General features: G+C 39.5%; 2 protein-coding genes across 8 annotated transcripts in view; one reads left to right on the top strand and one right to left on the bottom strand.

Moving 5' to 3' along the window:
* LOC306833666 (helicase ARIP4-like) overlaps positions 1-25,450 on the top strand; it is a 179,175-nt gene that overhangs the window by 18,093 nt on the left and 135,632 nt on the right. The window lies entirely within an intron of this gene.
* Positions 1-25,450, bottom strand: part of bsna (bassoon presynaptic cytomatrix protein a) — a 141,755-nt gene that overhangs the window by 73,810 nt on the left and 42,495 nt on the right. For all 7 annotated transcript variants that reach the window (XM_079359081.1, XM_079359085.1, XM_079359083.1 and 4 more), the window contains exon 3: positions 474-2,168. In XM_079359081.1, coding sequence (XP_079215207.1) covers positions 474-2,168 — 1,695 coding nt within the window. The remainder of the gene's footprint in view (positions 1-473; positions 2,169-25,450) is intronic.

Raw genomic sequence — 25,450 nt, 5'->3', positions numbered from 1 at the left:
CAGCCATCTTTACATGCTAGTATTCTCCGTCATCCAGTATGCACCCCTTTGTTCTTATACCTTCTTGACCTCCCAGCCATCAATCATATACTAATTTCGTTCATTCAATGTTTTTCTGACTTCTCCAATTATCTTCCATTTCTCTCCAACATCTTTCTTACTTCTTTAAAACTGCATTTTTTAAAGAACTATGTGCCTTTAAACACCTGATGATGAAAAGGGTTTGGAGAAGCAGAGAGTGAATTCCTCAGAGTAAATAAAGAATGAGGTTAGAATCCTTACAGAAAAGTCTGAGTGTGGAATGAATAGCGTTTTCTATTTGTGCAAAATGGTATCGATTGTCTGGGAGGAGATGCTCCTATGTGTGTGAATCTGTGTGCAATTACAGTACTGGTTGTACAGTACTGTGAGTTACACTTCTGCATTGTTTTAGTACCTTTCCATGCACTGTTAACAAGTGTTTGTTTTCTTACCTCCACCAGATGTGGTGTTGGGTTGAAACCACAAAGGTTGCAAACTTGGCTGTGACACTGTGTACAGGTGTTGTAGTTTGGAGGGTCAGAACTGTTGATATTCAGCTCCGTTTTACAAAGAGGACAGTTCACTTTAGGCTTAACAGGCTCTGGAGCAGGCACAGAGGCAACCACAGGTTCCTGCTTTTGCGGTGCCTTTTGCATATGAGCAGGTGTCTGCTGATATGTTCCATGTGGTTGTTGTCCTTGCGGCCCTTTCTGATGGTGAGCCGGCGACTGCTGTTGCGGCATTCCTTGTTGATGGGGCATGGTCTGCTGCTTTTGGGATGGCATATGTGGTCCACCCATTTGTGGACCTCCTATTTGGCTTGTCGTTTGAGGACCACCCATTTTGCCTTGTGGATAAGGGCCTCCCATTTGGCTCTGTGGATAAGGACCTCCTATTTGACCTGTCCCATGAGGAGCCCCCATTTCACTCAGCCCGTGTGGACCTCCCATTTGACCTGGTGCATGAGGACCTCCCATTTGACTCTGCCCATGAGGACCTCCCATTTGACCTGGTGCATGAGGACCTCCCATTTGACCCGATGCATGAGGACCTCCCATTTGACCCGGTGCATGTTGACCTCCCATTTGACCCGGTGCATGTTGACCTCCCATTTGACTCATTGCATGAGATCCTCCCATTTGGCTCGTTGCATGAGGACCTCCCATTTGGCCTGATGCATGAGGGCCACTCATTTGAGTTGGAGCATGAGAGCCTCCCATACCAAAAGGTTTGCTGCCCGGGGCACCTTGTTGCTGCTTGTTGTCTGAACTTACATTACTGAACACCACTTTGCCTCGTGCAGGGCTTGGCTGGGTGGAAGCAGCTGATAGAGGGTCAACATTGATAAGTGTACTAGCCTGATTGAGCAGAGATGCCCCAAAGCCAAACAGTTTGGTCAGGCCATCCTGGGCAGGAGGTGGGGCGTGACTCTGAGGTCTGTGGGCAGGGGAAGAGCCGGCACTTCTGGTCTGATCATGGTGCCGTGCCATAGACTGGTGCATTGGGGAGCCACGACCCAAATCAGGCTGAGAGGGGGCCTTGGTCAAGCCTGGGAGGGGCACAGCTCCAGGATGGGGAATTCGTGGACCTCCTGGCTGGTTGGGGCCACCTGCAGGACCGCTAACAGCTCCTTGGGCCCCAGGACCTCTTTGGGAGTATGGGTCTGACCTCATGCCCTGCTGATAGGGCCCTGTCTGAGTCTGGGGGCCGCCAGTGCCTTGGTGTCTTTGCAAGCCTGGGGAGCTTTGAGGCTGGGGCCCCTGTTGGGATGTGGGGTACAACTGGGGCTGAGACTGGGGATACTGCTGGGACTGGGAGTATGGCTGGGATTGTGAGTAGGGTTGCGTCTGGCCGTAGGGCTGAGGCTGTTGCTGCTGCTGCTGCTGCTGCTGCTGCTGCTGCTGCTGCTGCTGCTGCTGATGATGATGATGTTGCTGTTGTCGCTGGGCGGGCTGACTCTGCGCCAAAGGTTTTGGCTGGACTGCTGTTGGTTGTGTTGGCTGAGGCGTTGGCTGCTGAGGTTGGACAATGGGTTTGGCTTGGTGGGACGGAGAGTGAATCTGCTGTTGGCTTTTAGAGCGAGGTGTGGTCATATCAATGCCAAGAGCTCTCTGCATCTGACAATTCAGACACAGCCATTCCTGGACCTGCAGACAGAGAGCAGACAGAGTGGATGTCATTTAACATTACAATCAATTTTCTCAAAGAAAATCCATTTGTGTCATTACTGTAGAACATTGTAAATCGTAACCGCTTACACTCACTTATCAATAAAGCATTATTTGTACTAAAAATTGTTTATGAATGCACCATTTTAACTAACGGTACAGCCAGTTGAACTTTAGTGTCTGAGAATGTTACTGAACCAAAAAAAGGTTTTGTCGGTTTCAACAAAGACATAGACATACAGATGCTGAAAAGTTGGATTTATTGTAGTATTATCATCGTATTATTGCCTTTAGTGACGTAAGACTAGTAACAGCACAAAACAACAGAAAATAAATTCAATGTAAAGAAAATGGAAGGTAAAGCAGTTCATTTCTGAAAGGACTGAATTATATAAACAGCATCAATTCCTTGTTTCTTTAAAATATCATTACTGACTTATACAGAATGCAGCACTGAATCTATTTATATGAACTACATAGACATTCTACTCATTCAACCTACTTCCATGCTGCAAATGATTGCAGCTGATGAGTGCATTTAGATGGCTACACAAAAATAATCCTGAGAGAATAGTTTAAATCAGCCACAAATAGAGGGAACGAGGTAAATCAAACAGAAACTGACTGTGACACTTTCATGATTGCTGAACCAAAAGCGCATCTGAAGTGAAAAGCATCACATCTCTCACAGACACATGAACTCACATAGGTACACAGGTATGAAAACAATATAGAAAATCAAGAGTAGACACAAGCAAGACACCGATAAGCACACATGAACACCGAGTCAAATGAAATGAATATGAAAGATGCCAGTAAAAATAAAATAAGAAAAGCATCACCCCTCCTTCTCTACTGTCTTCCTCCTCCTTTCCTCCTCTTCCTCCAGATGAGAGCTGATACTCCCTTGTGTCCGGACCTCGCTTGGCTCTCTAATTTCTTGTGACTGCAAGAAACGCGCAGTTTCTCTCTGAACTGTGTCAACCTGCTCTTTTCCTGTTTGTCCTACTGTAGCTTTGAATCTTCCACGGCAACCAAGCTGCCATAAATAGTACTACTTAGCTCCTCTGCAAGCAGGAAAATGCTAGTAAATGTCTGCACGTTCCAAGCATTTCTCCCATCCCCTTTTCTTCCCACAATGCAACGCGAAAATAATGTTCCATATCACCCTACTCGCTATCAACTGAACCACCTCCTTTATGTGTCTGCAAAGTGCTACAAGACAAGGTGGCTCATTGACTTTGAGGGGAAGATGTGCCAAGAAAAAGGAGAAAGGGGAAAAATGCCAGCATCCGTTACGTACGCAAACTAAGCAGTTCCTCCCACTGTGCTTTCCCAGCCTGCTTTGCTGTCTGGCTTTTTCTAGCTTGACAGCATCCCTGATCCCATGTTCTGTTAACTCAGCGGCTACAGCCACTGCTACAGCTTGACATCCTCCATTCCTCTTTCACATATTCTCTTTGTAGCTGTCTTTCTTTCGCCTCTCTGTTTCCCTGCCCCCTGGTTTTTCTCCTCTTCATATGCTCTCCCTTTTTCCCCTTACTCTGTTCATTTTTTTTTTTTGCATTTCTCCCTTCACCCCTCTTTTTGGATTCCCTCCCCGATCAGCCTGAAAATGTAGGTCTCATTCCATGAATAGCTGTAGCGGAATGTGATTTGAAAGTATAATTTTGCTGTGCAGGCTCCTCCTACATTGTGCTGCCATAATTACATCTGATGAAGATGGCAAGAGGGAGATGAAGAGAGGTAGATAGGGAGAAAGAGAAATGGGGAGCTAATTTTAATGAGTCCCAGTACGTCCATTTGCTTTATAAGCAACATCACAAGAGACACTTGAAGGAATGAGGGGAAGAGCGAGGGATGGGGGGATGGAGGGATGGGAAAGAGCAGGGAGATGGAGTGAAAAGTAGAGGGAGAGGAGTCAGCAGTTTTTAATCCAGGCAGCTCTTCAGCTCACATCATGTCAAGCTTAATCACAGCACAGAACCACAGAATATCCACTTCTGCTTGTCTGTAATTTAAACCAGTGAATCCACTACACACCTGTGTGCAGCTACATACAGGCTAGAGAGAATTGCTTAGCAGGTGGTTTGTTTCAAGGATAGGTTCAGACATTCATACATTAAAAAAACATACTTTCTCCCTAACGGAGTACCCAGTTAGATGAGAGTTTCTGTTTAAAGCGATGTCAGTCTGACATGTCAGCCCGAGTTAAGTAAAAGTAATATGTTATTTTTATGTACCACTGATGTTTGCATAAAACTTATGTTCCGTCTTTAAATCTTCACTAAACATGAAGCTTTCATGGTCCCATTTTTTTTCTGCTGGAATTGTATAGTCTTTACAAATGCATTAGTTTATGTTGTATAAAAACACATTATTTTAGTATACAGTGGTACCTGCTGTTTTTACCAGAAACTTACACCAAACGCATACACAATGTAGTACAAATATTTGTCGGTCATCATCTCTTTCATTATATTAGACTAAAGCAGCATTTGAAAGTTTGCCTGCTGTCAACACAGACAATAAAGAACATGTACTATTTAAGCCTGCAGCAAAACAACCTCAACAGAGAGATCAGAGAGTAGGCTAGTCATTCTGACACAACGCAATCAGAAGATATATTATGTGCACTAAGGGCAACAGAGTAAAGCCAAACTAAGTTAGAACGTTTAGTCATTTCTCAAGTAACCTTCAGAGAGTCCACATTGAGAGGAAAAGTGCCCTTTTCTAGAGAAAGCTGGCCACAAAGCAACATGTAGCAGCTGAAAATGTTCATGCAAAGGCTAACCCAGGAGGAGAGAGCAATAAGTGAGTGGTTGAATGAAAGACATTTCACCTGCAAAGGCCAGAACATATTAAAATGAGTAACTGTAAAGGCCAAAAGGCAAAGAAATCTATATTTAGCTCTGTGTTGGAAAATAAAGCCTGTCAGATCTTTCAAAAGTCCATTTCATAAACATGTTTGAAGACATGGCATACCAGGACCCTGAATCAGGAGCAGCTAAATGGAATTTGGGCATAGTTATTTTACAAAAATGTTTAAATTTAAAGATGCCTGGATAGAAACAAAATCCTATTTCCTTAGTTTGATTGATAGAAATATTTGTTCCATGATGCAAAACACACAACAAAGAGACAATTGGAACTAATACAGCACAATGTCAATGTTTTAGTCTGGGGTATATTTTTGAATGGGTAATTTAAACAAATAAATAATTCATAACAAGTCATTCTGATGCAAAAAAACCCCCAAAAAACTTGGACACAGTACATTTGCAGATGGAAGTCATTTAAGATCTCATAATTATTCACCATCCGACAGACTGACACAGATTCACACAGACAGTGTTCCAACCGTTAAAGGGCAGGTTTGACCGGTGTCTTATGTACCTTAAAGCAGTTCTTGTGTCATATAAGGTAAGGGTCATGTAGGTTAGTCTTGTGCTTGGCGCAAAAATCAGTTTGCATATTGTACATAGTTGGCAGTTTTCAGGCCTGTAGAAATTAGCACAATAATAAATGGTTAGAAATGGGGGGGTTTTTTCTGAGGAAACTAAAACAAGCCCTTACAATCTTAAAATTTTATACTTTTTTGTTACCAAAATGTTTAATTTAAAACCAAAACATATGACGTGACGCGAGATTTAAGCTGAAATGAAGTAAATGTCAGCAAAAATAATTGAAATCTAAGTTTGCGCATGACAGCAACAATGTAGCTGTCTGTTTCTGTTCACAAAACACACATGTACAGTCTCTCTCTCTCTCTCACTCACTCACTCACTCACTCACTCACTCACTCACTCACTCACTCACTCTCTCTCTCTCTCTCTCTCTCTCTCTCTCTCTCTCTCTCTCTCTCTCTCTCTCTCTCTCTCTGTTTATCTGTTTATTCAGTTTTGTGTCACCTCTCAGTACTATAAATTAGAGATTACTTGGCCTCTGCTTACAATAATTTACTTCATGAAGTAATATGTTTTAGTATGTTCTGCTTATTTCTATGTTATTCCTGAGCATTTGCAGCTGTGTGCAATGCTGTATCACAGGACAGTGTGGGACCCCAAGCTCTTCCACTATGTATACTAGGGGTTGTGGGCTGAAAAGTTTAGAAATCCCCAATATATTTCTGGGCTTGCATGCATTTACTCCATAAATCCAGAAAAGGTTGTGGTTAATTTTGTTAAAACGACTTCCGGCCAAGAGTGACTTTTCCATACCAAGAAAAAATAGCATTAACTGTACATTGCAGACGTCTCTGGCTGACTTCAGCAGTCTGAGCCTAAAAAGAAACCACATTTACTTACAACTAACTGGAAATTTAAAACAAGCACAGCTTTTCTCAGTTCTGTCCTTCAAGCATTTTATAAAATGCTCGTTGTTGTTGAATAAAGGCGTTACTGTATCGATCCCTTCTGATGCATATCAGGTTGACAGGGAAACTAAACACTACGTGCTAACTTTTGCGATGCAGCTTCAATCAGATACATGTGTAGCTCAATTTGAAATGTTTGATTCATGTTCAATTTTCTGCAAATATGTTTGGAGAGAGACCAATAAATCCTTTCAAAATGACCTTTGATGGGAGCTGGTTTATTAGTATGTGGTATGTTAGCATGGACAACAGGCACAGATGTAATTGGTCATTACAGTTTGCACTGTACATTTTCTATAAAAGGAAACCAGTACCAGACCCATGAGTACAGAGTTACAATAGTGAATCTATCTCATCAAATCTAAGTTCTTTAATTACTATATAGTGATCCAAGTACTGTATTCATAGAGTTATATGTGACATATAGAGAAATTGCAGCATCCAGCATTCCCATTACAATAGAGCTGATACAATAGAGTTAATGAAGCAAAGTGCAAACTACTTCAATCAATCGTCCAAGCCAGAAACGGAGTAATTCTGATTGATTGAAGCAATTTTTAATGCAGAATGCATATATTTTTAGAATGTAATCGTAAAATGCAGTCACACACAAATATATACTCAAGACCCCCAAGAAGAGTTGAACATGCATTTGTGCAACCAGACATACACAAGTTCTGTGACTGCAGCCTTAAACTTTAAAGCAGTCATTGGCTTGTAGGTCAAGTCTATCTAATCAAGAGGCTGAAACTGAAGCATTTAGAAGTCATCTGTCATTCAAAAGAGTGTGTTATGAGAGCATATCAGTGTCTAAATCCATAGGTGCAAATGAGATCAGTGCATGAGGTGGTGCAAACTGGACTGGACACACTTTGCTGCTCTGCTACTTAAGTTGATTAATGCTAAATGTCAAAGAAAAAAGGCATAATGCAATGCTAAAAGCAGGGATATTATTCAAGCATCTCTCACACATAGTTAAGGCGAGACAAGGAGCATTTAGTTATTTACTGTTATATTATGATTATATTATATCACTGTTTTGCCTTCTTTTTTTGTTTTTCACTCCCAGAAGCATGATTTGTTTTTAATTTGCTTTGGTGACTTTCATTGACAAACAGGTTTTCACTGTAATAATGCATGCAATGCTAAGAAGCGTAGACAGAGTGGGTGCTGTCAGACATGGCACCACTAGGGAGGTTTGGTACTGTCATTGCAAACTGCACATTTTGAGCCACTGCTGTGGTTTAAAGTTTGACAGCCCTTGGGACCCCCTACTGACCTGGGGCCACAAGAAGTTGCCTGCCTTGCCTGTTGACAAGCAGCGCCTCTGAGACAACTATGTTACTGCTATGCCTTGGCAGATCCACGGTTTCTGACTGACTCGTGCTTACAATAACAACTCATCTGCTAGCTTACAAGTGTATTTCATTTTTGGCAGTAGCAGTGGTACCTTTGTTTACAGTCCTCAGTATTTATGATTGGCCACTGTCTTTGTATCAGAGCATGAGTCTGCAAAGGTGCTCACAACAAGAGATGTTCTGATAAGAAGTCCTCTGAGAGTTCTTTTAAATGAGCTGCAGTAGCTCAAGTCGCTCAATGGATTGTGGAACTGATAAGACATCAAAAAAACATTTTCGTCTTTCTGTTGTTATGGACTATAGATGCATTTTTGTACTTTTTCACACAAGTGCACACCCTAATCGTTCATTTTCCCATGAGCAAGACAGACGAGTAATTCAACAAAGAAGGGTAATTCTAAATGTTTTAAAACTTCATTTTACTAAATACACCAAGTGTAATGTGGACTGGTTTTAACAAAATAGTAGAGTAGAGAATTAAGCTGTCCCCCAACTACACTTTCTGTGGAAGTAGTTGGAACTTGACACCTAGTCCATACCATAATTAGCAGCTTTAGAGAACAAAAGGGAATAGAGAGTTGCACAGAGCAAAGTTCACTCTGACTCTAATCTAATTTGTCATTAATTAGCCTGCAGACCCAAAGAGATAAACACAGAGAAAGCGTGAGGAACAAGATCCAATCATAGAGCTAAAACTGCAGAGGAGGAACTCTGAGGTCTCTCATCCCCCCAGTTTATTATTTATTTGTTTTTTTGCTTCTAATTTATTTTATAAAGAAGCTCAATTTAACAATCTAATTAGGTGTATCATAATCCTGTATCAATGCATGACTTTAAATATACTGGATATAATAGAATCAATGCATAAATAATAATGAATCATACAACAAAATATAAATTGAGTAAAGTGGGATGGTGAGTCAAGGTGCAAGTCATTCTCTATTGTGATCCATTATTGTCATGCAGGTGGATAATACCTGACAAACAGTATGCACACTTTCTCTATCTCCCTCAGACACGCTCACTCTCATGCTCACGCTCCCTGTGAGCCCTACACAAACACACACTCGCACAAACACACACACACCAACCTTTGAAAAGAAGCCACCGCTCTGCCATCAGGAGCAAGAGAAACAGATGACTGACACCTCAAGCTTCGGTGATGGGATGAGCTATTTCCTGTGACTGTCACATCCAAAGTATGACATGGATACAAACCCGGGCTCACTCAAAAACACACACACGACATTACACACTCAAAACACACATACCCAGCAACCAGCTGTCAACATCAAATATTCATATCCCAGATCTCCAAACATTGCGAGAACTGAACAGGTGTTAGCACCGTTTCACAGATAAAATTCGAAACATGAATCACAACACTATCTACAGGAGCATCCACAGACATTTCACCTTAGAATTTATCTGAACACAATCCCCACCGTGTTAAACTACAGACTAATAACTACAGTCCAATAACATACTCATGTTTCATTATGCAAATGGATGTATTTCCAGGAAGTTGTTTTGGTGTACATGTAACGTAGTGTTTCTTCACCGAGTCATCATACATATTCTCAAAGTCATCCTGCAGCAGCTCAGATGGACCATTCCCGAGATAAATGGCTCAATTCAAAGGCACATCAACAGAGTAAATGGATCCTACTCATGTACAGGCCATTCATTCTTAACCACCTTGTGTTGGGGTCTTCTCTACTCACAGAGCTAGAGTCCCAGGGTTGGTACTGCATATTCATGCATTACAGACTATCACACCTTTATAGTCTACTGTACTGTATATTCAATTGCGTTCACTATATTGTGAACAGGGGAAAAAACAAACAATATAGTGTTTCAAGACCACATTCTAAATTGTATTGCAAAGGGTTTTTCAAAGATAAACCACAAAACGATAGTTTTTTGTTTGTATCCTTTAACTGATGTACATCTGATGTTTTTGTGTGTTGCAGATGCAAGAAGAGGCACAACCCTTTTTCTTTTACAATCCACCAAACTGCATTTCAAGCATACAAGTTTTTCAGCAACATCAGACAAACGCCCAAATCCATTTTTACTCCTTAGAAAATGTTACTGCAGTCAGAAATGCATTAAACTGTCATCTTTGGTGATTGCTCATAATGTAAAAACTATTTGTATTTACACCCCAGACAGAAAGCACACTTGGAGTCCTAATATGTGGCCAAAAGTTTTGAAATGGTCACTGTTTGTAAAAGTGTACCAAAAGTATGTGAAGATTAAAAATTTCCAATTAGTTAAAGAGGTATGTTTGTGACAACTACTGCAAACCAAAAAAAGTCACGCCTTTGTGTAGTTCAGAAAAGTTACATATAAAGTATGTAGTATATTAAGTTTCACAATTTAGTGACTTCAGGTTATTTAAAGCAAAAGTATAGAGGCCACCTATAAAGGCCACATTTAATGCTATATACACAATGCTAGAGGATTTTATACCTGTGACATATATATATATATATATATATATATATATATATATACCATTCATCCAATTTGGCCCTTAGTTACAGAAACATACCGACCTTGCTGTTAATCCACATCAGACATTACATATTTTCACTTAAAGCACACTAACTGCAATACTTCTTTGAAATGTGTAATTTCAAGCAATTATCTTTGTGAAGGTATAAGGAACATGTTCTTGTCTACTTCAGCTCCATAGCGAGGGAGTAAAGCAGCACAGCAGGAGTTAAATCTGCACACTATTAATCACTTTGAAGAAACAGAGAGGGGTAGAAGTACAAGAAAAACATTTACAGGTGCCTTTTTATATGGTCCAAGTGAGCTTTAATTAACTTGCCCCATGCTATAATTGACTGAGAGAAGCTGGAAATGTCACATATAATGTAAAGTTAATGAAGTCCACCACAGGTAGAAGAAGCTGTTTGTGGTTTGGTGTTTGCGGTCTGAACTGAGCTGCTCCTTTTCACCCACCTGGTAATAGGCTACAGTACACACTCTCTTAATATATACACATACATTTACACACACCACACAGGCAAACATGCTCCTGCAGAATTCATACACAACTCCAAACAGGGACAAGTACACAGCTCTTAATAGAGATGTCTATCAACAGTGGCGCACAGGCTTTCACAGAGCGAGGAGGGAGGCAAACACGCCTTTGATTGGTCGATAGATTTACATGGATCATTTAACAATTAAGAGATGCAAGTGGGGTACCAGAGGTTTAGGATCTCTTTTTGTTTACAGGTTTTGAAAAAGAGTAACAAAAGTACAATTGTAAGTAGACCTAACTTAGTAAATATGAGTAATGACTAAAGACCAACATATTACATTTATATTATAATAAAGTCAAATTTGTGGATCCGCAAGGGGCACACACTTATTTTACCCCCTTTATGGTGACTTTTAGTTATTGAGTGGATGCTATTATGCAGAGTGACTTGAGTGAGCAGTTTGTCTGAAAGCTCACAGTCATGGCAGCAGACTAATGTACTGATCAATATTCCACACAGAGAGAACATTCCAGGAAGTATTCCCATGATGAAGTAGTGAGATTCTCCTGCTAATTATGGAAACACACACGTCTATGACTTCTATATACTTGCGAGGACTCGGGTTGAAGTAATGTGTCTTGAGTCTGTAAACATAACCTTGACCACCACAACTGAAAGCCTGCCTTTACCTTAATCTAATCTAACGACAAGTTTACAACAATCCTTTTTCAACATTGAAGGTTGAAAACAAATGTCCTTACAGTCTGAAGTTCTGATCACTCTCAAGGTCTCGATCTGGTCTTCAAGATTTATGCATGCACTTTTTGTGCAGCTCTGTAACACTTTTTAGACCTGTACTTTTTTTCTTTAAAGGTTCATTGTTGGCTTTTTTGCCTTCTATTTTAAAGACAGGACAGGAGTCAGAAATTAGGGAGAAAAAGAGAGTTCAGAATTATATTGGTAAAGGAAGCCACAGGTTGGATTCCGAGGATAATAGCGCCATCAGTTTTCACCATGTGGAGTTTGAACTCCTACTAGTACGGCAGAGCTCCCAGCCTATAGAGAAAGTATTACAGTATAGACCAACAAGCCCCGAGTCGTGCTGCCCACATTGATACCTATGCTCAAGTGCATCTCAGCAGTACCAGTCAAATGAACTGGCACCTTTCCAGCACAAGACTTCTGTACTTTTATCCATATATTGGTACTTGAACCAGCAACCCTCCAGTTCCAAACCACAAAGCTTCTGCCAAAATCAATCACATTTTTCAGTATCAATACTAAATACAAATCCAAACACAAATTTATGTTTATCTAAATGTAGAAAAGCATGTGATGTTCATGCAGTGTACATATGACACACCCTTAAAGATGGAGGAAAAGCCCAGATGTACAATGCAATATTTATCGAAAGTGTCAGTCTCAGTCTGGTTACATGAGTGCTGTCTAACTGTCCTACTGACTAACTGTCACACTCAAACGTAACAGAGCACTTTGTGCTACCTTGACAACTTTTAGATTGTTTCCTACATATTTATGAAAAGAAGATGGTCCCCATTTACAAAAAGCTTGACAGAATACAACTGTAGTTAGAGAATTATGAACATCACTTATGAAGATTTATGCAGGTATTTAAAGGTAGTTAAACCTGCATCAAAGCACCGACAGAAGCATTGGTGTTGTGAAAATGAAAACAAACAATAGGTGTGTGTGTGTGTGGGGGGGGGGGGGGGGGTTTCTGGCAGAACTGGAACACATTGACTGATTGGATACTTAAGATGTTAATGATAATGAATAATCAACACTAATAAAAGTGAATGACATTGATGAATTGATGCGTAGTATTCTTAAAACATTGGTAGCCATCACAATCAGTCATTGCTTGACTTTAATCTTGTTCAGCATGTTCACACCATTCAATTACAGGAGAACCTCGTCATTAGAATCTGCCTCGCTCTGCTTCATTATTTCCAACTCAGATCTGGACATATTCTGACGTTTGTTGGCAATATAGAAGCCTCTTTGGTTTTTCTATTGAATTTCTTTTGAATTGGTGTGTCCTTCAATTAATACTCAATTCAAAATTACACATCAGAAAAATTAAAGAAAATGATTTATTTCATTATTAGTTTTCAAAAACAATACACTTGATATTCATTATCGTTTTTGCTCGGATCAAAAAAGAGAAATGGAAAATAGGAATTAAATTGAACTTTGTGAAAATGTATAGCATCTGACAACTCCTTCATCTGACGAAACTTGAACTGTCTCAATGTGTAGTTCTACATCATCACTGACCATGTTGATACCTTTGTCTTTCTGTATTTCTGCAGAATTAATCTCCACACCTTAACCTTAAAATGAAACATCTAAAGAGAACGATGCTCCTCTTTCATTCAAGCACCTTAGTGTTTCATTCTTTGCTTTGTCCAGATGAATGGACTTCACACGAAAACACACACACAATATCACACAGGTCCATCTCAGCCTGATTACCATCAGCAAGCTCCTGGCCAACAGAAAGTCATAAAACATTCTCGGCTCTTATTTCTGAGGCTGGTCAGCGACGCAAAGACACACATTTACATGCACAAGTGCACACACACACACACACACACACACACACACACACACACACACACACACACATACACACACACACACACACTCTACTCGGAGACTTTAACATTGGTTCCAATTTCATAAATCTTTTTAATATCATGCTGTATCAGTCAGTCACACTCTGTTGCCTCTGTTCACACATAAACACACCCAGGTAAACATCTTCTGTTTCATCAACACACACACACACACACACACACACACACACACACACACACACACACACACACACACACACACACATCTGTTTTTTATTCATTGCCTTCCTTCGCTGTATAACCTCACCTCAGGTCGATTGTATTGACCACTATCTCCCTATAATGCATGTTTCTTAATTAAAATCTGCCTCAGCACTTTTAGCCCAATCCCATCCATGATCCCAGCCGCTAACTGAAATCTGTGTGAGAAAATGAGCAGTTTTATTCATAGATAGATAGATAGATAGATAGATAGATAGATAGATAGATAGATAGATAGATAGATAAGCCCTTTTTTATATTGCAATTTTAAAAGTGCACATTTTTTGTTTTGCCTTCACTATGAATGATATGGTGGCATAATGGGGGGGACGAAGTAATCCCCCTCTGTACCGTCATCAGAGGAAGTACCAGAGGCGTTACAGGGGCGTGTGTGTGCATGTCTGACTGTGTGTCGATGAGAAGGTCCGGCTGTGCCGAGCTTTGTTGCACTTCCACAAGGCCGTAAGGCAATGTGAATTCACTGAGACACCAATAATACGCCACTGTGAATCAATATGAATGTCTTGAGGCAAAATGATTGTAGAACTTCATTACGGCGATGTAGAAGAACTGCAGTCTGAAAGTGGACATAGGTGTTTGTGTGTGTTTTCGTGTGTGTGTGGCTGACCTGTGATTAAAAGCCTAGCTGTGCTGTCAGATCAATAGTAGATTTAGGTAAGAATGAAAAACAATACAATGAAGTACTGCAGTGGATGGGTGGAATGACAGATAGATGGAACTATGTAGATGGAGCTTATAATGCATTTAGAGGTGTTTGGAAAATGGAAAATGGAGGCGCAAACATGGTAAAGCTTTGAGTAACAGGAAGGGGGCGGGCGGGGGGGGGGGGGTGCCTTATAAGAGACGGAGCTGTCAAAACAACCAGGAGAGACGACAGGACAGAAGAGAAAGAGATCAACAAAAGCTAATTATGAAATTTTAATGTATATTGGTTTGTTTATAGTACACAGAACACAAACACGAATAATTTTATGTAATTCATGTTAATGTTGAAGAGTATGTCACTGTTTTTGTGTTTACTTGAAAAGACCACATGCATGTCAACTTGTCCTCTGCAGTGCTAATGAACAACACTACATCTGTTTTCTCTTTAGGAACATTAAAGTCAATCATCAACAGTATATGGCAAATACTGAGTTTCCAAAGCAGAGTAGTAGTCAGAGAAAAATCCTTTACATATGTACCTTGAAAGAAATGTTATGTTTGACAGTAAATGTTCTGTTTTCCCACTTTTGTGACTTCTTTCAGGATAAGAGTGTATCAGACAAAGTCCATCAAAATGCATCAGGTCAAAGATTTAGATTCTTAGGATGAAAAACACTTCAATAGATGTGAAATATTCGTTAAAAGGAAAATTAGTGAAAAATTAAAAGATGTAGTTGGTATGAATTACTGTCCAACATAACAAGTCCAAAATGTTGCTATGATTAATATACCAAATAGAAATTAAGGATGCACCAATACATTGGTTTAACATCAATATCGGGTGATATCGGTCCTGTTGACAGACATCGGCATATCTGCAAATAATGTGGCAAGAAACCAATGTCGCTAGCAAATGTTTATCTATTGTGTTATATCAAATAAATGCTGGCTCGTTCACCTGACTGCTGATTCAGAGAAGATATTTTTTATTTGGCAGATGAATTCAACTGTTGGACAAACTCTGATTTGATTTTGTTGTCAAACATGAGGAAAAATGTCGGCATTGTGGGAGACCTAAAAAAAGAAGCAGTGAAAAAATCATTGGTATTAGAATTGGCCATATGCTGAATAGTTATTTTAACAATTAGTATCAACCCTGCTTTTCACAATCAGTGCATCCCTAGTCGAAATATAAATAAAACTGGAGATGGAAGCAATATCAAAGATGACTTTCAAAGCGAAATATAACAAACAATAAATGAATAGTATTACTAAAACTCAGTGTCCTCTGGTACATATTTTTGTGTCCGTTGTTTTAATGTGCATCCCTTCACAGCATTCTTTGCTGTGAAAATGTACCCTGAATCACTAACCGGATGAAAACCAAAACAAACAAATACATTCCATGTTTTTCAGGTCCTGTAACAGACACCTGCAAGAATAAAACATATGGTCAAAGTCACTGAGGGTAAAGCAACTGAGGCTGAACCCTTTTTTGCTAAAACACATAGAAAAGGCAGAAAAGGAATAAGGAGAGTCGGAGTTTGTTGAAGACCAGAGTCAACCTCAAAATGCCAATTAATCTTAAAACAGGGCCCCTTTCAGTTCAAGGAGTTAATAGCTAATGTAAGAGATCCAGAGGACTGTCAGTCTTCCTTATAGTGAACCTGGGTAGGGGCATAATTTGAGTGTTTATTTTGCGGCTTGAGAAATGTGCTCAATGGGAATAAAGACTGTAATACAGATTGTAAAAGGTATCTCGAAAGCAATGTCATGTCATGTCATGCTTCCCTCTGCTTCTGCATGAGATACCAAAGTGGGTGTTGGGACAAAGGGCCACTATTTGACTCCTGCAGATGAGAACTGGAAATGAATAAGATTACTTAAATGGTATAAGGATATTTTGATTTGCTATCATCTCTGTATCTATATGTATTTGCCAAATGGGTAAAAGTTATTTTTGGAGGGTCACATTAGTAGAAATGAGAAAAGTTAGAGACAAAGCTTTTTAGACTTTGATCAGAGGGGGAAAAGATTCACTGAGAAAGTTTGATTAATTGATTTAACATTTTAATTTTCTGCTTTGATTTCTTTGATGACTTGAACAACTCCAAGAGGCAGAAATGATATTGAGGACATTGCACCAAAGGGTGTCTGCGGTCTTCAACAGAGAGAGAGAGAGAGAGAGAGACAGAGAGACACCCATAAATGCAGAGAGCCAGTCAGACGGCGCAGACCTGTTTGCAGAGTTATAAGAGTGTAAATGAGTTGTGTCACCTCCAACGCAAACATTGTTATCATGCAGGGACAGTACCCAGACACCCTTTCAAAGAACATCCTACGGTCAGCCTCTCCCTCTCTCTTCACCTCTGCTCTTCCTCCTTCTCTGCTCTTGCCCTTTTATCGCCAATATATTCCTCCCCTTCGCTGTGTGCTTGTGTGATAGTGGACATCAGTGGTGTCTGCAAGTGTTGGGAGTGTGTTTCTTAGAGGACGGATGATCAAATATTGTGGGCACGCACAACTATGTGTCTATGACATCAGTGACACAAGAAAGACGCAGAAGTGTCTGACGAATACCACCGTGTCCTCAAAAAACTCCTATCTCTGACTGACAGGTGAGAACGTCCTCTAAAGTATAAAATCAGTCTTTTCAGTATTACATTAAAAAAAAGGAATCTTTAATGCCCCTGTCAACCAAAAAAATTAAACGTACACTAATTCTAACGTAGATCTCGGCCTTTCACGTCTGAAACTATCTTGTTGCAACATGTTTAGCATGCTGAGAAACACATTGCTGATTTTACTTCACAGGGACTAAGTCAAAACAAAACATCTCTTTGGCAGTTATGTAATTTATAGCTTGTGTTCATCCAGACAAAAAATAACTTTAATGGTATAATGTGCAACATTTTAAACATTTAAGCAAAAAATATAGTGCTTTTCCACCTATAAAAAGAAGAAGTTTCAAACCAAATTTATTAGCTCAATATTTTGAAACAGGATTTCGCAGACTTTTTTTAGGGATTCTTGCGGCCTAAAATGTCTGATTTCGCGGCAGCTTTTCCAAAAAATTGCAATGCATGTTGCAAAGTTTTTAGCTGTTTTTTGTAATTAAATTGCAGCAGGAAGCAAAAATTGCTAAATAGTTGCGATTCTTTTTTCATGTCAATGTCAATTACTTTCCTGCACATCACTATTTGATTGAGTAATATTTTAACCTGAGCAGTGTGATTTACTTTGTGAAGCATATTCATCTTCCTCACTCAGTGACGGCTCCCTCTCACATACGCACGCATGCATCGCGGGAACTGGTTGAATTTGTGTGAATTGCTGCGATTGCAACATCACGACTTCCTGGAGGGACTGGATAATGGAGTACTTTCCATGCCCACAGCATGGCCTGATCGCCTATAAACCTCCAACTATGACACCTAAATGACGGTCACATACTGTACATTTTTGTCAAACCGTGTTTCCTCCAGATAGTTATTATTGTGTGGGAAGTTTCTTTTTGATGTTAAAAAAAGTTTGAAATGCTTTGATTGACCACTGCAGCAGAAACAACGTGAGAAAGCCTAATAAATACGCAATTCATCGAATTTGCTTGACTTGGTATCTTCTTGAAACCAACTCAATAATCTGCTCTGCTAAAGACTGCTCGCATCTGAGGGATTTCAACTGTTTAATCAGTAACTTAAATATGTGGTTTCATTAGTGCAAGTGGTCTGACATTAATAAGCCAGCACTTGTCATGGGGAGATTTTGACTTCATCCTGTTCAAAGGTAAGAGGCATCTTGTTCACTGTCCATTCAGTCTCTACACTTAACTTATGATTTAAGTGTTTTTAACCAATAAACACTGAATCAAATGCCTCTCAGTTATGGGAAATTGTCTAATATATCCAATGTGGTTTTTGTTTTTCAGTGGGTGTTTCTAAGCATAGGTGCAGTCTTTCTGTCTGTCTGTGCGTCTGTCTGTCTATCAGCAGGCGTCCATGAGTGCCAGCAGAAGACATTAATCATTTAGAGAGTCTCATTATAAATTCCTGCTTGCAGCTGCCCTCGTGTTCTGCATGTATGTATGTGTGTGCATGTAAGTGTTTTAGCATGTGAGCGGACCAAAGTCCACATGTGTGGAAGCTTGCATGTTTACTCTTCTAAGTGTGTGTGTGTAAATGCAAATGACTCAAATATCTATGTGTGTTTGTGTCCAGGTGTGTGCTTCTTGCCTGGGGCTTCGCTCTCTCCAGCTCTTGCCTTGCTGTAGCCTCTCTGCTGCTCTGTTCTCATAGTTAATGCATGTGAGAAGAGAATCCTCGTCCTTCCTGCTCCCCCCCCTTACTTCCCCAGAATAGACCTGATCCTCGCCATACATGAAGAAAGATAACTCCTATTCCTCCCGCATTTCTGGTGCACACCTCAGAGGACGAGTTAGAAAAGCATGGTGAGAGAGAGAAAGGGCAGAAAGATAAGAGGCAGGAAAAATAGGAAGGAGGTGGTGATAAGGAAACATGAGGGCATATATTAAAGGTAAGGTGAGGAGGGTTAGAGAGTAACAGAAGGTACAACGGAGGGGAGAAAAGCCCTTTAAAAAAAATACGGCAGTTTAATTCTGTCCTCTAACACCTGCATCTTTGTAACGCTTTGTTTGCATTTAAATGATTAACAATAACCAAACAATGGAACCCAATAAAAGATATTGATGTGTTACTATAGTTGTCTTCTCCAAGTTAAAAAGCCATGGTCATCTCGTGGTCAAATTGGTAAACTGCTATTCACATTAAACTATTAATTCTATGAATATTAACTTATCAAGTATGACGAGCTTTTGTTGTGACATAATCCAGCAAGATTTTTTAATTGCCAATGATTATCTGCACTTCTAATAACTCAGCATGGAGAAATAAAAGAGACGCTCAAAAATCATGTTTTTTTTTTTTTTTTTCGTCTGTTTCTGTTCTCCTGATACCTTCTTCTGCCAAGCATGCTCTGCTCTAACCAGTGCCAGGATAGAGAGGAAGAAAGGGCACAGGCCACACACACATACAGAAAGATACTTCCAATAGGCTTTATTAAGGGATAATACTGAACTGGCCCACACACATACACACGCACACACACACACTGTTTCCAAGTATTCTATTTAATAGGTAATATATTACAATACATTTTTAAAAACCAAAATTCAGGCCCCTAATAGTTTACTGAACATTTCAGTGTTCTGTAGATAAACGCTAGATTAGATTTTAGACAGGGTTTTTTTAAATTTAGAAACAGGTTCCTGTTGTTCAGATCCCAAAGGACCTCAAGATAAATTATCAAGGTCAAAATAACATGACCACACTTGTAGGTGTTACATTTTTATTTGAAATATTCTATTTTCCTGAAAAAGACTTCTCTTCTGAAACTGTCAAGTTGATACAATAAGGGCTGTAAGCTGAAACCAAATCATCTTTTTTCACTGCTTTTAATAACTAACTAACTAACCCGACCATCAGCCTGCAGTTAGTAATGCAAATATAACGGAAATGTCCACCATCACACCATACACATACTCAGACGGGCATTAAATATACCTTGACCTTCACTATGGGTCACTTGGTTTCTTTGGTGACAGCTGTACCGTTGATCCTCTGTCAAGACTGCAGCTAACAGCCAGGTGTGCGACAAGAACAAGAATGAGATGAAGGTGACAGGAGAGAATGACAGGAAGAAAAATAAAGTGGAAAAAAATGGTGAGAGCCCAAAGTTCAATGCATGACAAAGGATAAATAGAGGACTGAAAGTGCAGTGGAGATTTTTTTTTTTTTTTAAATTTCAGAACATCTGCTTCTGGATGACTAATGGAGGACATGGGTAGAGTTTGTGCTGAATACTTTAGGGGACAATCATGTTGAAAATAATTTGGTAAAGTTACACATGTCCTATAACAGTGGTTTCCAGTAAGTGTGTTATAATAATTGTAGTTGAAATATGCTAATTAAAAAACCTCAGAACAGACAAAGCCTCACAAAATAAGGTAAAATTGGTTTATAATAACAAAACTGTATCATTATGTCTAAATTTTAAAAGATATTAAGTTTATTCCATCAATCAAGGTAAAATAAAATACTCACATTCTCATCCTCTCTCTCTGTCTTTTTTGTTGCAATGGCCTTTTAAAAATGATCAAATGGCCAAGGTCAGGGCAGAATGTCCTCGTCAAGTCTGTGTATCTTGATTGTAAAACCATTACAAGCTGACAAGACGGGACAGTGGAAAGTGTAACCCGGGCAAACAGGAAATTAAAGGAAAATATGGCAGAAAGGGACTGTGCTGTGGCCTGAAGAAGAACTGTGGAAGGGTGCAAAAGTTTGTAGTTTTGTTTTGTCGCTATGGTAATGACCATTAATGTATTTTATTAATTGAGTCGTTTTCTGTAAAAAGAACAATGACAGATTGGTTGTTTCTGATTGTTTCCTAAGGGATTATCTGCTTTACATTCTGTAGTCTGCGCATGCATTCTGACATCAAATACATTTGGGAATATACAATATCAATGCACATGTGGGAATTTACATCCAGCAAGCAGGCATTTTTCCCCTCTACTGGTTCACGAGCATACTGTGTATGTGCATCTACATTAGTGTGAGTTAGTTAGGCTATGTGAGTGTGTTTGTGTCCACTGAGCTGTCAGTGCAACTGCAGGCTTTAAAATAGGATTTCTGCAGCTTGGCGGAGGTTTATGCCGACGCTGGGGCTTTTGATTCGCCGCTCACTCAGGAACAGCCATGCATGACAGACTGCTTCCTCTACCGCAGAGAAGGAGAGAGGGAAGGAAAGAGGGGAGAGAGACGAACTGAGGACGAGCAGATGGAGGAATTGAGAGGCAGAGAGGGAGAGGTGGATAAAAGGCAAGAGGGTGATAGAAATACTGGAAGGAAAGAGGAAATATGAAGCTAGCATTCCAAGAAAGAAGGAAGATTAGAAAGACGGCGACAGGATGATGGACAGACAGACAGAAAGTCTGCAGGGTAGTTAGTTTGAAGAAGAGAGTGGGGAAAGGATTTTTTTCGAGCACCGCTTGAAATAAGCTTTACCCACATTTCAGCGAAGTTGAAAGGTGGTGTTTCAGACGTGATTACTTTCACTTCTCCAAAATGAAACTTAATTGCATGCCAGGATTCAGGCAATCGCTTTAAATTCTCTCTTCTAGTGACAACCCACTAATGACTTATACAAATTATGTGCGACTGCTTTTTCAGTCGGCTGTATGATTTCACCTAAACCACTGTTTCTACATCTCATTTAGGATTACTGTGATTTGTTGGAAGCTTTCAGATGCCAATAATAATTTGCAGTGCTACAGAAGAGCATGGTTTCTTTTTTCACCTCTCACACATTTGGCTTGGCTTCAGCTGGGGGAGCTATTGAGTTGAACTTCCTTGAGAGCCGTTTAGTTTGTAACTATCGATATCAGATCACTCCAATGGCTACATTTCTGGTGTAGCATTTACAGAGAAACAATTAAGAACCTTGTATACAATTCATTGTGGTTACAAAAAACTCAAGGGGAGATTTAAGTTTGGTTAAATATTGAAAAGATTCACAGAATGCTTCTTCATATCTACTTACATTTAACTGCAGTGCCAGTTTTATAGAAAGATAAACTTAAACATTATAAAAGACTTCGGCAGCAGTTTGTTCAAAAAAGACACAACAAGAAAGGAAAGCGTAATGAGCTGACGCAACCACCATATTCATTTTAGTTCTGTGTGTCTTTAAATTATAATGATTATCCTCCGTCGACGCTGTTGAAAACATCCTCTCATTAAGGTCAGAGACGTTGTGTCTGTCATTATAGAGAAAAAAACGTCACTCTTTTTGGTCCTGAAAGCTATTAATCCCATTCCTGTTGTTGAATACTGCTATTAGTGTGATTTATTTGTAGTGTAGCTCGAGGGAAAATGGAGATGTAATTACCAAAGTGTCATTCCTGTAACCTGTGTCATTAGCATTATTAGTCTTATCATCTTCAGCAGGACTGCTATCAGGAAGAGGGCAGCCAATAGGGTTTGAATTTGTCTTAAACTGCAGGTGGCTTTCATTCATTCATCACTGTACAGCTAATATGGATGTACGATGGTTGAATAAGAGAAAAGAACTTACACTGTGGTAAGAAGTCTTTTTACAGTGTATATGGTAAATATACTTGAGCTTGTTTAACGCTTGTGTAGTCTTCTGAATGCTCACTTTAACACCACAGGTCACATTCACACAGGTCACGTGTGTGTCTTTTAAATTTTACCCTTATCACATTGTGATCAAATGTTGTTAATCATCAGTTCACTTGTCTGATTTTTAAATGAGTTGGCAATTTTACACAGTTTGGTTTGTTTTTAAAGTTTGAATGGATTTGGGAGTTGGTGAGGCAGCTTGCTACATAAGACCTTTTAGGGACACGTCACATAGTTTATGACAGAATAAAACTTGCTCCAATGTCATCACATTTGTTCCACACCAATCTACAGTAAGTACATGTATCTATACAACAATGCTATGATTGACTAACATTTGCCTTCCATGATGTCCTGTGCCACACAAACAACATTTTTAGTAATTTATTCTGTCTGACTAATCAGTGCAGCCCAGTGCTTTGATTCCCCCTGGCATTGGATGAGCTCAATGAGAACCTTTACCAAGGTAATGCACATGTACCAAATGTATGTTTGTTTTGACTATTCTGTAACTATCCTACCTGTGATGTACTGTGTATACACAGAACCTCAATATGAAACTTTGGTGATTATTTCTCCCAACACTATGCGTGAATGATCCCTCCATGCTCAAAGATACAAGACTCTGTATATTTGGCATCAGCAAAGAGTGAAGCAGTGATAATGACGATAATGATGCCTTTTCTAGTGTGAGTGTGTGAGACCCACAACTGTGGGGTTTAATTACCCGTAATGATGAAAGGCAATGGCAAAGAAGCGTAATGGGCTGGATTGAGATGTGCGCATGACAACTTGTCCTAAACCTTATCCTGTCACTTTGTTCCTCTTTTTTTACTGCTGTCTCTTTGTTCTCTCACGTCCATCCTCTAAGTATCTGTGCCATTGTCTCTTCCTTTTTCTCCCACTGTGACATCTTTTGTCACCTTCTGTGTCTCATTGTATCAATCACACATTTATTGAAAACAAAAGTGAGTGAAAAAATTGTGAGAAATTAAAGGGAAAACTATGGCCATATAATGTATTGATGTTGATAATTTAAAACAGCACACCCGATTGTAGGCTGCAGGTGAAAGCCAATTGTGGTGTGTTATCATGTTCAGGTAACACCCTCCAGAGCCCAACCATGCGTGAAATTGATCTGGTGTAGCTGCAATTGTATTATCAAAGTAGTTACTTTAACCCAAGCTTCGAAGTTTTCCTGAACTTAAAGATGCTGTATCAGTGCACAAACCAACCAAACCTTATACATCTATGTTAGCATATGATACAAAAAAATACTTTGAATTAGATCTGTCTGTATTGGCATGGGATTGGAAAGAGCTTTTATTTGTCTTTTTTGTAACTCTGGGACTGACAGCGTATTTTGTTGGACAAATTGTTGTGAAACGTGCAGCTGTGGATTTTGGGTGTATGTTTCAGATCTTCACCTGATTGAAGCAGGAGGACTTAGGCATGGATGGGAATATGATGCGCAGTGTAAGGGCAGCATTCACCTCCTGACATTGTTGGTTGTTTTCAGCTTGAAAATCCTGTAAATCGCTCCTTAGTTGTGGGTAAATCCAAACACATACCTGTAATCCATACTTACCCTTTTAAGAAAGTTAACACTCTTACTTTTGACTTCTTGAAGTTGGCAATAAGTCAGACATAAAACTAAATATGAACGTGATTATGGCCAAAGAAACAGTGAACTAAGCATTCTGTAGCTTCTTAGGTAAAATATCTCCACAATCAACAAATAAGATCTTTATAAACTTTGTGTATGTGCACCAACCTCTTTGTTCTTCACTATTTAATGGTCAGTATTTTAACTGTTTGTCTGTGGTCAAAGAAAAGTACATGATGCCTGTGTGTAACTAATGAAGTTACACACCGATGAAGGCACACAGTAATGAAGTCACACACTAGGAAAAACATGTTTATGTGTGACAGGCAGGTACAAAGATTTAAGATGGGGGGCAGAACAGAAAAGCGCATTCGGCATATTTTTCCAGAAACTAATTAATCTTGCGCACACATTCACACACACATTTCTATAAGCAGCCCTACATGCACACTGAGTCTAAAATTAGTATGCAGTCCGTTAGACAACAAAGAGGGTACAGGGAGGAAGAACTGCTGCCAAAAGGCCTCAATGACAAACAGCTTAGAGATAATAAAGAGATGGATGCAGGTAGGCGAGACCAAGCCCATGTAAACCACAGTGACTACAGTGGGATAAATTCCTGATGCTTCATTGGCAATAACTGTAGCTCAAATGCTGTCATATGGCTCTTATTGGGTCTAGTGGCTTAAAGGTTCATTGCTTGAAGTTAAACAGGAACAGCCCAAAGCTAAGGACAAGTATAGTTTTACATGTTTCATTGTGAATTATATCTGCTCAACTTCATCGGCTAAAATACATATGACTGCTATTAATTCACAACTTTTTTGTTATTGCTAATCTTACATATACTTTTACCATTATTACTTGCATTCTATAGGCTCAAATCTAATTAGTTTGTTGTTTTTGTTGCTATTGTTATTTCTGTTGGTTGTCTTGCTCACATGTCCGGCAAATGGCTGTTCAACGTGAGTCTGGTTCTGCCATGAGGTTTCTGCATGCCTGTTAAAATGCATATTTTCCATGCGACTGCCCTTTTAAAGCATTTGTCATGGATTGGTGCTGTACAATTTATTAATTGAATGACCAAAGAGTAATTGAGATACTGTATGTATATATGTATGTATATATATATATACTGTATATATATATATATATATATATACTGTATATATATATA

This window comes from Symphodus melops (genome assembly GCF_947650265.1).
Source record: "Symphodus melops genome assembly, chromosome: 13".
NCBI lineage: Eukaryota > Metazoa > Chordata > Actinopteri > Labriformes > Labridae > Symphodus > Symphodus melops.
Note: the sequence above shows the minus strand (reverse complement) of the source record. Positions and strands in the feature narration are given on the sequence as shown.